The sequence below is a fragment of the Hyperolius riggenbachi genome, chromosome 3, assembly GCF_040937935.1.
Source record: "Hyperolius riggenbachi isolate aHypRig1 chromosome 3, aHypRig1.pri, whole genome shotgun sequence".
NCBI lineage: Eukaryota > Metazoa > Chordata > Amphibia > Anura > Hyperoliidae > Hyperolius > Hyperolius riggenbachi.
The window spans coordinates 263,168,609-263,184,629 of NC_090648.1; the positions used below are offsets into that span (position 1 = coordinate 263,168,609).

Here is a 16,021-nt window from a genome sequence, read left to right on the forward strand (position 1 = left end):
CTATCAGTGAACATATTTCACCACCATTTTATTGTTGTTGTAATGTTTCAGCGCAAGCCAGTAATTTAGTCCCTAGTGTTGGTCTTGGAATTGGCATTATCTGCCCACAGTAATATATGTGGATTGAAACCAGATGTTCGCTGCAGATGTTGTAAGCTAAGTACAGACTGAGATTCTACCTAGATTAAACTAGACAGAAAACACAGAAATCTTTACTGGAATGCTTGATTCTTTCGTGTGGCTGCATGCCAGTTTCTCATCTATAAAGGATGCATTTTCTAATAGAATCTATGCCTATTAAATGTTTTATTTTTCCAGTGCTCACTAGACTAATAAAAATACTAACCGCAGTTTGTTTTATTTATTTGCATATTTGTAGTTGATGTTTTTTCAATGTGCCAGTTACTTTTGCTGGATCTAATTCTTATGGCTGTTACATCCCTCTGTTTTTGCAGGAACAGATGTCCCAAGTATTAGACGCCATGTTTGAGAAACTGGTCCAGTGTGGAGACCACATAATTGATCAAGGTGATGACGGGGACAACTTTTATGTTATTGACAGGTACAGAGTTCTTAACACTTTAGAAGAGGGTATTAAGATATTGCTAGAATACATGGTACTTATGGTATGTTGTTCAAGCAACCCTAAAACAAGTACAATAAAAATAGTCCGATACTCACCTATGCAGAAGGAAGGCTCTGGTCCTCGCTAGGTCCCCTCGTGCCTCTGCTGTCCCTGATTCAAATTTTGCACCTTCAGGGCTTCTTGGGACTGCGTGCATCCCTGAGTTCTCCCGAAAATAAGCGCATCTGTACTGCGAATGTGTGAGCACGGACTCTTACATGCACAGTATGGATCTTCTTGTCTTCAGAAATACTCGGGGGCTTCTAAGAACTTCTCAATAGGTATTCAACCTGCAGGTGGAATAACTTCATCAGGGAGACAGCAGTGGAATGAGGTAGCGGAGAGAGGGACAGGGAGGCTTTCTTGCTTCAGGGTTGCTCTATGCCAAAATAAATTAGCACAGGGAAGCTATACTTTCATTTACTATAGCAGATGACAAAGCTTTATATACAGAAAAACATCCGTAACAATTCATAATCAGAATCATATTTTATTGTTTACATTTACAAAAACAAGACTGACAGTTGGTAAAAGAAAGCTGACAATATAAAAATCAGCCAATCTAGTAATAGTTAACAGTTCATAAAACATTAATTTTACAAGTATAGAGCTCTGTGGTGTACTGTGCCATATTTCAGCAGTTGTACCATTACTGTTAATCCTGGAGGGGGTCGTGCAGTTAATCATTAAGCAGGACTACCGCACACAGGAAGAAAATGGCTCTGTGCCTAGAAATTTTTGTTTTCACCGCTCAATGTTTCACCCATGAAGGTAAGAGCTGGAATATGGGATGGGCAGGGTCAGAGGATTTAGAAGGATGGATTTCTTTTTGGACCTGCTGTTGCAGGGGTCATGTAGATAAGGTAAGCTGTAGTCAATGATTCTTTCTGCTGATCATTTTTTGTGTTGCAGTCTTACCTTCTCCTGTACTGTGCATGATCTGAACTGATAGTTATTGAAGATGTGTGGTGTAATTCAATTACAGTAGAAAGAAACTTGACCACGGTGTGTTTTACACTGAATTTGTTTAGCTGCCTTAGGCGGTGAATAGTCTGCTGGGTTTTTTTTTTTTTGTTTGTTTGTTTTTCCAATAGATTTTTATAATTTTTTTTTAAGCATTTGACAGTATATTTAGCGTTGTAACATTCGCAAGTTTGGTAATAACACATATCATAAAGTGTACATAACAATGTATACAATGTATACTATTCTCAACCAAAAGCATTAAAAATGCAAAGAAAATTTGGCAACGAACTAATTAGACATTGTAGTTGCTGAGCTTTTTTGATGAAGGCAGCAGTGTTGGCCTCTCATTTTAGATGTTTGGAGTAGGGACATAACTACAAACCCTGGTGCCCCCTTTCTCTTGGTTCCACATACCTTCCACTTCCCAAGTACATAAGTGTGGCTAATCCACCCTCCTCTGGCTTTTACCTCTACTACACACGCAGCAACTTTCCACTGTTCCCATAAACAATAATAAAGGGTACCTGAACTTATCCCAAATTAACATGTAAATGTGTCTATGATGGGGCTCTGATACTTATAAGGTCCCCTGATTACACAGGCCTCCGCTCCATTCACATAAGGTCACAGTGTCCAAGTATTTGGTCAGACTGCTTGCCACTTAATCAAATGCATTCCACTCTGTTGGGTCAAAGCAGACCGTAGCATTTTGACATTACTTGTCCATCTTTTAACTGTGGATGCCTGAGCTTTGTGTAATGTTACAAGGTAAATCACAGAATGACCAGTTTCCCAGAAGTACTTTGTAGGCAGAGTGATATAAATCTTTAATTGCAGTGTACAGTGAACAAGTATTTGACCTTCTGTGGTTGAGCATTTGATGTGATTGCATTTTTTGGACTGCTCTGCTTAAACTGGCATTGGTGATGTCTCCTGGAATGATGACTAAGGAGTTAACAAATTCCTTTTCCACATAAGTTATTAGATAAGTGAGTTCCTGCAGTGTAGCTCGTATGCAGGTTTGAGGTGGAGGCTACACAAGAAGAACAATAAATAAGAAAAACATACTGGCAGGAATAAAATGATATGCAGTTTATAAAGCATGTTTCTAGGTCGGAAGTGGCTGTTGTATGCATTGTAACATCCTTACACCATTTTCACCAATACAGATACAAGTTCCTCCACTTTTGACTTTACATGAAAGAAGTGGGTCCTGGTCATCTCTCTAGAGATTAAATCCATTTATCTGCAGCAGATCATCCAGGATTGGTTCAAATAAAGCACCAATGTATTACTTAGCACAGTACAGTATAAAAAAAAAACCATGACGTAGGAGAAGAAGAGGACTCTACTCCACTCTAGAATTGGTGTGAAATTGGTAATATAATCTAAAATCCGTGCTGCAGAGAATTACATGATGGCATAATAAATAATAATAAAAATGTGATGATAACACTGTAAAGTATACAGCTTTGCCCAACTGGATTTATATCTTTTGTGCCCCTAGACCAAGTATGTTGTGGCTCTGCTTTCATATGCAGCAGTGCCTCTCCCATTCCATGTGCAGCACCATCTTCCTTCTATTTCACCAATGTACTGTAGTCCCTCTCTCTCATTAGCATCAGTTTCCCTTTTTCATGCGTTGCCCCTCATTTCAACCTTCTCTTTTATATGTAGCAATATCTTTTTCATTTTTAGGTACCCCCTTAGGTTGCAGCCACTCTGGTCCCGGGCCTTGTGGTCTTTCCAGAAATCTGGCCTTGGCTTGGCCATCTCAGTAGCGCAGGATGCTGCCACAAGCACACCCCAGTGCATTCCACTTTTTTTAGTGGACTTTCTGGTTAGGAGCACCACCAAGAGCACCTCCCATCTGTGCCACATCCCCTCCAAACCCATGTCATGCTCTCACCCAGCCTTGCCACATTTTTCAGTGTTAGCCATGTACCCCTCTGGACCCTTGATGATGTCATCACCTGGCCTCCTTACTAGTGCTGAAGCCAGGCTGTATTCTGGTGTGCAGCCTTACTGCCAGATGAAGGTGACAATGAAAAGCCCAATACTTTACTAATGCTCACTTATACCGCACTTGCTTATAGCTCTTAAGCTCACTAGTGCTTTTTTTTTCTCTAAGGAAGGGGAATAAAATTGCTAAGAGAGCGCTATGCAATTACTAAACTAGTCAGCACTAACAGTTGTTTAAGTACTTGATAGCATCTTTTTTGGTCATCTAGGGAATTCAAGAGTAACTTCTAGGAATTTATATTTTAGTTTTATGTCAAAAATTGATGAAAGACATCTCAGCATCCTCTGGACACAAGGATAAGATCAGGACATTTTCCAGCATGAAATATGTACACTGTATGTGGAAAGTATTAAGAATATTACTGTAACTAATGATAAAGCATACCACACAAAAACTTTTTATTCACGCAATTTATATACAGTATATTTAATAATTATTTTTTATAGGTAATGTGATATGATTGCTCAGATAGAAAAGCATGTGGAAAGCTACTTAAACCATGTGGTTCAATTTAAGATATTTAAAGGCTAATGCTACTAAATATTAGCAGAGTGCATGCAAACCTGTAGCCACGCCTCTTTTCTGATGCTTTCCTCACTGCGATCCAACTTCTTACACTTCCGCCTTCAGAGCGGATGTTCCAGTATAGAAAGCGAAGTATAAGAAGATGGAATGCAGCCTGGAATGCATTTGAAGGGAGGCGGTGGCTTGGATGAGATAATCCTTACATACACAGCCCGTACCCCCGCATACTGCAGGACAAGTTCGCATTTTGCTAAAACATTCTTGCTCATCCATATTTTTGGCCTACTGGAATTGTGATATAGTCAATAAAAAGTGAAATGATCAGTTTGTGAGCATTGTTGGAAAAATACGTGTGCCCTGCACAGAGTAGATGTATCCAACAAAATGTCAAATGTATAGTTTGTTAGTATAAAATCTGTGCAGGGGTTTTAAAGTTTTAATGAGTTAATTCAATGTATAAAAAAATAACCTGATCTACGACTTTCAACATTTATTAATAATACCTGTACACATTTTATAAATCACATAACTCCTCTAAATAAAACAATAACACAACTCAAGAGTTCACGGTTAAATAAATCAACATAAATCCACTTTTACTAAAATTTATAGGCAATAGGATAAATAATAAATAAAAAAATGTGAAGATCATTCATAAAAGTCTATGGGTTGAAGTGCGTCTCAGTTCAGTGACTTCAATTTCGGCTGAAGGCTAAGAGGGCCTGCAGCTCTTCATACAGGGATGGACCACCACCAACACCCTTTGTGTGTCACTCACCGCAATCAAAGACCAGTATATGGCCTGGATGAGCTTTGGGACCATTCCCAGGTCGTCCCCCACCTCTCGGGCAAAAAAGATATAGATATTCTTCCTCCAAGACCTCTTCTAATGCTGCTATCTTCTAAACACCATACCTCAACAAAAGAACTCCACATAGCATAATACCGCTTAAAATGTTTATTTATAAAAAAACAATTGCACTCACATGTCCCGTGGTAAAAACAGCACATAGAGTAATTTCTAAAATGGGCTCTCCCCCGTAATGGTGGCCGGGCTGGAAGGCTGCCAGATTCCGTATAGCCTCACTACACCTCCACTGCGCGCTTGGTAAGGTAGTAGACGTCGTCTGGAGCCTTGCCTCGCCGCCACACTCCGCTCTGTACACTGGTCCCGGGAACGGTCCCAAAGCTTATCCAGACCATATACTGGTCTTTGATTGCGGTGAGTGACACACAAAGGGTGTTGGTGGTGGTCCATCCCTGTATGAAGAGCTGCAGGCCCTCTTAGCCCTCAGCAGAAATTGAAGTCACTGAACTGAGACACACTGTAACCCATAGACTATTATGAATGATCTTAACATTTTTTTATTTATTATTTATCCTATTGCCTATGAATTTTAGTAAAAGTTGATTTATGTTGATTTATTTAACCGTGAGCGCCTCTTCAGTTGTGTTATTGTTTTATTTAGAGGAGGCGAACTGGTAAAGGTATCTTGCAGTGTGGATATTATCTAATTTAGGCTGAGAACGCTGACCTCTTGTGGATAAGTGTACATTTTATAAATGGCAAAGCAAAGATAGTCTCAAAAATACCAAGTCAACAGTGAGTTCTATATAAGCTTAAAGGGAATCTGAAGTGAAAATAAACGTATGATATAATGATTTGTATGTGTAGTACGGCTAAGAAATAGAACATTAGTAGCACAGATATGAGTCTCATATAGTTTCTAGTACAGGAAGAGTTATAAAACTTCAGTTGTTATCTCTTCAAAAGAGTTTCTCTAAGCTCTTCGACCAAACTACAGTGCTGTTTTGTTGAAGCACTTATCTCAACTTGTCTCAAACTGCTTCTTGTTTGTTTAAGGTTTTGCTGCATGAAAATTCAAATGGTCATTAGCTTTGCTCTGTTTCATAGTTTAAAATACAGTGTAGAGCAGCCTTTCTCAACCTTTCTACCCTGGAGGAACCCTGCAAATAACTTTTGGATCTCAAGGAACCCCTGCAAACAATGTTTTGATTTTGAGGAACCCTGCATTTATTTTGCAGGAGGCGTGGTTTTTAAAAGTATGTGTGGCAGTTTATTTCACCACCCCAATTACATTGCCACTCATTATACTGTCTCCTGAGCCCATAATTTAGTGCTTTTTATTACAGTACCACTTATTATAGTGTGCTTTATTATACTTCCCCCACAATGGGGGAAAATGCCAAGGAACCCCTGCAGAGTACTCAAGGAACCCTGGTTAAGGAAGCCTGGTGTAGAGTGTAGTTTTTAAACTGCAAAATGTCTTCGCTACGAATGTTCTATCAATTATCTGTACTACACATACAATTCATTATATATATATATATATATATATATATATATATATATATATATATATATATATATATATATATATATATAGGGTTTTTTTTCGCTTCAGTGTCACTTTAAACAATTATAAAAAATGTTTGTTAAAAAAATACAATGTTGTTACCATTTTATGTTACGAGTATGAATCAGAGAATGGTTGCTTGACAATGAGCACTTGTATTTTTTTATGTGCAGTGGAACCTATGACATTTACGTCAAGATAGATGGTGTAGGAAAATGTGTTGGTAGCTATGATAATCGAGGAAGTTTTGGAGAGCTGGCTTTAATGTACAACACACCAAGAGCTGCTACAATTGTTGCCACATCTGCTGGAGTAATATGGTGCCTGGTAAGAATAGCTTATGCTTCGGTTGAATGCATGAAAAATGTTCAAGTGTCAAATGGAGATGTGATGTAGTGTATTTTAGGCTTAGTAACATACGGAGTGATAATCACTATTGATACAGTTAATGATACATTCAAATGATCGCATTGTCCAAGAATCTGAAGTCAATTCTCCTTAACACCAATCAAAATCAATCAGCAACTATTTTTTCATAGAAATGCAATTATAAATATTGTGCACAAAAAAACGTATATAGCAAAAATATTGCCTTTTTGCAATACAAGAATGTAAAGTTGCGTTTGTGAACTGACATCAGTTTCTAGGCCTGCTATATACACAGTTGCAGCTCCTCTCCCTCCTTTCTCCACTCTCCCTCTCAAAGAAAACCTGGCCAGGCAGTGATGTGGTAATAGATAGATATACCCAACTGTGATCCCCACTGCAGTCACATCTCCCTAGTGACTGACAGGCACTAGATAGGCTGCAAGTCAATGAGGAGGCAAGGTTACAGTTGTGAACACAGTCTACCCCACCCATCCATGATCTGAACTGCATCACTGCCAGTTACAGGTAAGCCAACTTATTGTCAACGTCAGGAGATGAGGGGACTGAGAGAGCTGCAACCTGATGTTTAGATGTAATTTTAATTACAGTTTTCAGATTTGCATTTCTGATAAACACAGCTTTAAAAGGTTTATGTGAACTGCAGCTTTAAATATTACGTAAGGCTAAAAATGCAAACAACTTACATGGACAATAAAGATAACGCAGTTGCACAAATTATGCTGAATATATTTTATATAAAATTAAATACAACTGTAGCTACAAAAATAATTATATACAACAGGAGAAAGAAAGCCTTGACTATATGAGTTTTCTGTCTGAGGGCCTGTTCCTTGTTCTCACTATATTATGCATTCACAATATAAAAATATGCAAAGTATTTACATACATTTTAATACACCTGTTGGAATGTGTCTTGTGCGTTTCTGTTTGTATTGAGAAGATACTCGGGAAATGCATGGAGGCCATTATGGGTGTGTTTAAATACACTTCAATTAACTAAAAACAAAGCACTAAAATAACAATGTGTATGGTGGGAAACAGGCTTTAAGAGGATAAAGGGTAGACATTAGGTATAGTGACTCTGTGGCGGTAGGTACAGTCTGATAAAGGGTTTTTTGCCATCCAGGGCAATATGGTATCGAAGTGGCTAGTAATCTTATCTCACCATGCCAAAGTCCCTGGTTCATATGCTATCTGCATGAAGTTTGCATGGGTTTCCACATGCTGGTTGGTTAAATGGCTTCCCTCAAAGTTTGTCCTAGACGTAGGGACATTTGTGAGCACAATAAGTGATGTGCATTATTTAATGTAATGTGCAAATTGCTGTGGAAAAAGCAGTAATAAAATAATCCTAAAATGTTCTATTTCTCCCTTTCTCTCATGATAGTAGAAATTGCATATTTTCTCATTATTTTAATAAGTAAGCTGGTTCCATATCGATGCAGACATCCATGGGTATCTATAAAAGCTGTTACATTTGATCTCCCTACATAAAGAGTGAAAAAAGTATCATCCGGTTGTAAGAGAAATTCCACATTAATAAGAAAGTAAAGCTATTGAAATAATTATTGCATACAATGATAGTTAGTTATGGTTTCAGGTGATCATTCCGGAGGCAGAACTGAATCCACAGTATGAGAGGAAAACAAGTTCTGGGTCTTAAACTGAAATGTTTGTGGGAAATGAGACCTGTGCTTCACATGCAAATGTCTGTAATTAAAGCAAACCTGAAGTGAAAATAAACTTACGAGGAAATGAATTGTATGTGTAGTACAGCTAAGAAATAGAACATTAGTTGCAAACAAAAGAATCTCATATTGTTTCTATTACAGGAAGCGTTAAAAAACGTATTTGAGCTATTCAACCCACTGGGTCGAATTCAGTCTTGTTTTCTGAAGCTCTTAAACAGCCAAGAAACAGTGAGAGGCAGCTTGAGAGAAGGTTTTACTGCAGGAAGGTTTAAAGGGTCATTATTTCTACTTTGTTTTATAGATTAAAAGACAGTGTGTTGTTTTATAACTGAATTATTGCAAATTTCCTTCTGTTTTAAGAAGGCAATTACACCAATCTTTGTTTTATAACTGCAACTGTGATAGTATGATGCAATGTTATAAAAAAGCTATATAACTGAAAAGAAAAATAAGACTTTATTTTGCTACTAATGTTCTATTCATTATCTGTACTACACATACAATTCATTATATCATTTTTTTTTCCACTTTAGCTTTAAAGAGACCTTGAGCTGTACTTAAGTTAAAATCGGGACTTACCTGGGCCTCCTCCAGTTGGTAATCTGGCGACTTTCAAGCAAGTCTCCGATGTGCGCTCCCAAAATGCGCCCACAATGTCATCATGCCGGACGCCATCAGCCTCCTGTGCATGCGCGGTACAGTGTTTAGAGAACAGTGAATGATGGTACCCGGCGTGACGATACGGCAGGCGTGCTTCAGGAGTGCGCACAGGTGACACTTGCATGAAAGTCCCCGGATTACCAGACCGCATAAGAGGCCAGCAAGATTCCGGAGGATCTCATGGGCTACAGGGGGGTGCTGGAGGAGGCCCCAGGTAAGTCCCAAGCTCAGGGTCCCTTTAAGTTAATTCTTTTTTTTTTATGAAAACATTAATGATTGACATAATAATATCTGATTATGTGTTTTCAAACTCTGATAACAGAAGACAAATCTCCAACATAACATTAGTGATTTGGGGCTCAACACTGATGAGAAGCTGGAACATTAAGCCTGGGCTAATTAAATGCACATTTACATTTGCAAACACCTTAATGAACCGCAGGTGAGAGGATGTAAAGCAGATTATTTAGATTTGGAAGATACTGAGGATTGGAATTCCATTATGGATTAAGGATACCCCACTGGTAAGAGGAAGATGGTTTTTTTGCAGTGCAGGACAAAATGAAAAATTGATGATGCGCTTTTGTGTCGCTCATCAGGGAGTCCCTGACTCAGGCTTCCCCTCCAAGCTGCTGCTCAGAACACCATGCCTTGCTATATTAACTCTTCAGATTGCTGGCAATTGTATGTCAGACATTGACAATGTTCTAAAAACATCTTCTAAATTTTCTTTAAATTGTTTGTGACTAAACTCACACCTTCTCAGATGACTTGACTCTTTACTGGTTTATTCTCTGAATAAACTCCCAACAATACCTACCTAGCTCCCAGAAAGGCTGTCCAAAGCATAAGTGTATAATTAGTATTGCAAAGCAAAATAACAAAGTGCTATCTTATTAGGTAGAATGAATTTACAGGAAGCAAACTTCAGGAATGTAACGATTTGTGTCATCAAAGAACAGAATTCTCATTATTAGGTGATCTGCAGTATCACTTATAATGCAGATATATACCTGATTATATGGTGATCTGCAGAATCACCTATAATACTGATATATAAGAAGCTGATGTGACAACAAATAGCAATGAGTGATTGATGCAACAGTAGTACTGATAGCGTTGGCAATACCTCACCAGAGGAGCTGGTGGGTACTAACAGTACAGTGCCCCTCACCAGAGTCAAGGGCCCTCTGGTGAGAGTAGAGTGGTCGGACAGATTGGGTTCGGCAACAGACAGACAGATGCAGTACAAAATCGGGAGGTAGAGACAGGAAGGTATAAGCAAGCAGAGTCGGCAGCAAGATCAGATGGGCAGAGGTACAGAGTCACTGAGCAGAACAGTAGTCAGAACGAGCCAGAGTCATGCACAAATAATAACACAGTAATGTAAATCTATCAAACAATTCCTATCTTGTGTGAAATCCCCGGTTTCCTCCCGGATCAAAGCACACCGGAACTATCTAAGGGTCTGAGCGCTAACACAGAATATTCGCAACAGCAGACAAGTTGCGAGTGATTCAGCTAGGCTTATGAAGCAGAGGAGACCCCTCTGGCACGCCCCCTCCTATCAGCCAATGTGGAGCGGCAACTCTGACGTCAGCCAACCGGCCGATCAGCTGACGCGCCTCCTCCCCGCATAAAGGTCCCGTCTGTGCGCACGCGACAAAGCAACCCTATGTGCAACTGACAGACCTGTCCTCGGCGTGCTAGACGCCTGAGGCACGGAAACATTGCTAAACAGGGAGCTTGAGGCAGCTGCGGTGGTAGCGCTGTTCACCGCGGCTGCCTCTCCAACGTTTGTTACAAGGCATTACCTACTTAATTCCATCTCCTTCACACAGCATCCATTTTAGCACCTGATAGGAATTTAAATCCATAAGAAAAAAAATGAAATTCTAGTAGGTGTGATTTGCAAGAACATTACAATCTGTGTCATCACACATTTGAGGTTGGAAACATAATCTCCTTTTTTGAAGATCAGTTTATACTTGTTTTGGTGAAAATGAAATACGTATTTTTATAGTTATAACATACATTTTTTTGATTATGAGCCACAAATATAGTGCATTGGATGATACTTGGTTTGAATATTTTTGTTATTGCTCATCCTTTTTACATCTCTGACTAAATAAGTTAAACACATTATAGCAAATTTGCAGTCTTTCACATGGTATCAGGGCCCGTTTCCACTAGAGCGAATCTGCATGCGTTTCCTGCCTGCAGATTCGCATAGACAACACAAGTGGATGGGACTGTTTCCACTTATGCGGGATTCTGTGCGGTTTGTCGTGCAGAAAAAAATCTGCACGGCAGACCCATCAGAATTCGCACGCCGCACACGATTCGTCGGTAATGTAACTAAATAGGAAAGCCACAAGCATTTTAGTCTTGCGGTTTTCCCGGCGTTTCCACATGCTTTTCCGCTTAAAAACCCATGTCAATGCTTGCCGGCATTGACATGGTTAAAATCGCGTTGCACAAACCGCAAGCGATTCCGCGTGAAAATCTGCATAGAAATGGCAACGAAACCACAACCGCACAAGTGGAAACGGGCCCTTACAAATATTAGGTGTCCATTCCGGGTTTATCTTGTTTACAGATATATAATTTGCCATGATGGAAGGCAGCTAATGTGTTAGCATAATAACACGTTTGTTACTTATGATTGTTTGTAGATGTGTTTTAAAGGGAAACACTAAGAAAACTGTCAACATTAATGTTTGCTAGATCCCCTTTGCACTGCAGCTGGCAGATTGTAGGACTGTGTTCTCTGAATTCACTTGATATTTGTGTTTGTACCACATATTCTGTATGTGCACTTGTATCACCCTAGTTCTACAATGTGATGGAAGATGTTGGCACTATATTTGCATGTGAGCAAACATTGCCTTGATAAAGGGGCCCTACGCAGCTCTGAAATGTTGGCCATATGCTTTATATGCCATATGGAACCAATAAAGATAATTCTTTGAATGTGCCAACCATTTAACTTTTTGAACATTGCATAGAGCAGGGGTGCCCACACTTTTTTGGCTTGCGAGCTACTTTAAGAACTGCTGAGTCTGCGAGATCTACCCCCCTCCCCCCAGCATACACAACCATCCTATCCCCGACTCAGTGTACTTCATACACATCAGCTTTTCATACTGTCATCCACAAACATAATGAGATAGATGACCATTTGGTTATCTGTGCAATCAGTCAGCATGACAGGAATGTCAACTCACTGCACACTGAGAACACATGGCTGACAAGGGGACTAGGGGGATGGTAACTGTGAAAAACGTGAGGCAGAGTGCTAAAACCTGTCAGCACAGCATGAAGAGTGGCGGGCGGAGAGAGCTGCAGGATAGATGTATGTATGTGTGTGAAGTACCTAGTGGGAGAGAGCTCTGACACCAGCAGCTGGGATACATCGCACTGACCTCGGAGAGATGAGCTGGGCCAGTCTCCCTTTCCCAGAGTCCCAAGCAGCCTGAAGGGGAGGAGACGCTGTGTGAGTCACACAGGATGGAGGGAAAGAGACCTGTCTCCTTATTCGCTCCTCTCCCCTTCAGCCACGCCTCCCGTTAAGCCGCACCTCTCCCCTGTTCTCTCTCTTCTCTGTGAAGCTGCTATAGCAGCAAAATCTAACAGCCGCGGCTGCACGGCTTCAGATTGTTAAGGGATGCGGCCAAGCGGCTGCGATCTACTCAACAGGCGGTCACGATCTACCAGTATATCGCGATCGACCTATTGGGCACCCCCGGCATAGAGGGTGTCATCCCTCTTTTCTAGCTTGAGCACTCCCTCAACGGGTTTTTTCCTCCCTTCAAAAATCACAAATGCTCAACCAATTGCGATCACGTTTCTTAGTAGAAAAAGGCCCTTAGGAAGGTAGAGTGAAAATGGATGTGTATTTCTTTGCCAATTGATTCACATTATACTATTATTTTAACATTATGTTAAAACATATCCTGTATTCTCTAGTAACAGAATAATCCATGTCTTGTATTTGTTGTATTCAAAGGACAGAGCTACGTTTCGGAGGATAATTGTCAAAAACAATGCCAAAAAGAGAAGAATGTATGAAAATTTTATAGAGTCTCTGCCATTCTTAAAATCCTTAGATGTAAGTTTTGCCTAAATCAGATTTAAAAAAAAAAAAAGTGTTTCAGACTTGTGTGAAATGCATGTTAATTTGTTTACCTTTTCTGTCCAGGTATCAGAGAGGTTAAAAGTGGTGGATGTCATAGACACCAAAACCTACTGCGACAGAGAACAAATCATTGCTCAGGTACATATTGCTTAGGAATTTGCTATGGAATACACCATATGGTAACATTTCCGATCTGCTAAATAAATATTAATAGGCTAAATCATAACTCCACATTTTTAGGGCCTGTACACACTGCTGCGCTTACGCTGCGCTTTTCAAATCGCATGCGCTTTTTCATCGCAAGATCTTTTGAAAAATAATGAAAATCGTGAAGACCTGTACACACTGCTGTGATGCGTTTTTCCTATTCTCATGAAGGCTTGTGCTTTTAAAAATCGCATGCAATTTTAAAAGCGCAGCAGTGTGTACAGGCCCTTAGGCAGTTCAGTATGAAGCAGAGTTTGTGAATGCAATTTCTCTACTGTTTTGTATTTACATGCTTGCATAAGCTCTAAAGGCAACCAGTGAGCACAATAAGAAATATTCAAATGAAGGGTGTTGCCAAATGAGAATTTAGGGTTGGTTGGTAGTTTGCAAATAAAACATATGACCACTTTCATTTTGAGGGATACGTTAACAAGAATATAGCTAAAAGCTTAGTACTATGTTTATACTGTATAACAAATCTGCCTGAATGGCGCAGCCTATACAGTGGAATTCAAAGCCTCACTAATGGAGCAGCATCCTACAAAAACTATAATGCAAATCTAGGCTTTGTGGTTTAGCTTTGCAGGATAAAACCTTCTAACCATATTGCTCTATAGAATCAAGGGGAAATAAATGGTCTGTAGCTCCGCTTAGATTAGACTCTAACACAAGGAGCCTTCATTTTAAGTGTAAGGAGTTAGTAGGAACACAAGAGAATTACGGTACCAAGGTTGGAGATTTAAGTCTGGTTCACAACAACCCTTGCGTTACATTTTAGTGTCAATGCTGCTCAGACATATTGCTAGCCTTCAAGCTAGTGAAGTGTTCTGTTGCTGTGGGGGGTGGAGGGCAAATGGAGCGGTGCGGAAGCGAGTGACGTCTTGCATAATATTGAAATGTTTCTGCAAAACGTACACAATAATGCTATACACATGCCAATGTGAACCCATTAAATGGTATCAGAATGGCAGCATCCCACTTAGACATGGTAATATGCTTAAGGTGTTCTTAGGACCTTTGAGAGTTGGACTTGGTTGGTGGCTATGGTCAATGAAATGGGATTTATACAGTTCTATTTATATTGCAATTACAAGATGCTACTTTTGACAACTCTTGTCAAAACACCCTGTTTTAAAAGAACAGGCAAATGTTTCGTGATTTCATGGGGGCAGCCATCTTTTTGGTCGAAAGGAGGTGACATGGAGCATGAGACACAGTTCCAACTGTCCTGTGTCCTGATCACCCTCCCAGCTGCGCGCATAGGCTTCAAAACTCAAATTCAAAATAAAATAAAAAAATTGCTCCAAAACAGCATAACGAGAACAACAACACCAGAAATCCCATCATGTTTTGCACAGCATCAGGGGAAAAATGCCCGGGCAGTTTTCTTCTGTGCAGCTAAAAGTGAGGCTTAGGTAAGAAAAACAAAGTTCTGATGCTGTGAAAGTGTTAAAGAAACACCAAGCCTTTTCAGTGCTGCTGAGTAGAATTTTAGTCTGTAGGTTCACTTTAATGCTTCTAATGCTTGCTGTTTATCACTTTTTTTTTATTCATGCTACTTATTGAAGTAGCTATTTTATTTGCCTTAAGTATGAACACATTTTTTTCAATAGCCATAATGAAATAAGTCTGTGGGCTTGTGTTTTACATTGTACCATGTATGTTTTTATTAACCTCCTTGAAATGTATGATCTTTTTACCATTACAGGGAGATGGAGCAGATAGCTTTTTTATTGTAGAGTCTGGAGAAGTGAAAATAACCATGAAAAGCAAGGTATTGTTATAGTTTCCTTTCTTTCTGTATAATAATAATAATCTCTTTTGAAGTTCATACTGTATGCTGTCAGGTTAGGTTAAATGTTGTGTGATGTTTTATGGTTCTTAAACATGAATGACAAGAAGACAGCTAAGTCTATAGTTGAAATATAGTAAATATGATTTACAGACCACCCAGCTTAAGCAGCTCAAATTTCTGCCGTCTTCAGCTGAGCAGCACAGTTTAGGACAGTCTAGACTGCATAAATAAGGGTAGCTATGTGAATCCTGCAATTGTGTGCGTTGTTCATAGTGCAAAAATGCATGTGGAAATACACATAATGCTTCCCATGCACATTCCCATTGCTGTGGGAGCAATGTACGGTTTCCCACTGTGGGAAAATACCGGCACTGTCCGCCAATAATGCAGATTCATGCTGCGGAAAACACACAGAGTACATAGTCATGTCACTGACTGACCTGAAGAGGGGTTCACAATCTAATCCTACCATAGTCATAGTCTGATGTCCCTCACTATTTTTATTACTATGTATTTAGTGCTGATATCTTCTGCACTGACATCTTCTGCAGCACTTTACAGAGTACATAGTCATGTCATTGACTGTCCTCAGAGGGGCTCACAATCTAATCATACCATAGCCA

At 39.6% G+C, this 16,021-nt stretch overlaps 1 protein-coding gene across 1 annotated transcript in view; it reads left to right on the forward strand.

Annotated features, from left to right (window-relative positions):
- PRKAR2B (protein kinase cAMP-dependent type II regulatory subunit beta) overlaps nt 1-16,021 on the forward strand; it is a 154,965-nt gene that overhangs the window by 125,317 nt on the left and 13,627 nt on the right. The window contains exons 5-9 of the mRNA XM_068276278.1: nt 456-562; nt 6,691-6,844; nt 13,268-13,369; nt 13,460-13,534; nt 15,312-15,377. Coding sequence (XP_068132379.1) covers nt 456-562; nt 6,691-6,844; nt 13,268-13,369; nt 13,460-13,534; nt 15,312-15,377 — 504 coding nt within the window. The remainder of the gene's footprint in view (nt 1-455; nt 563-6,690; nt 6,845-13,267; nt 13,370-13,459; nt 13,535-15,311; nt 15,378-16,021) is intronic.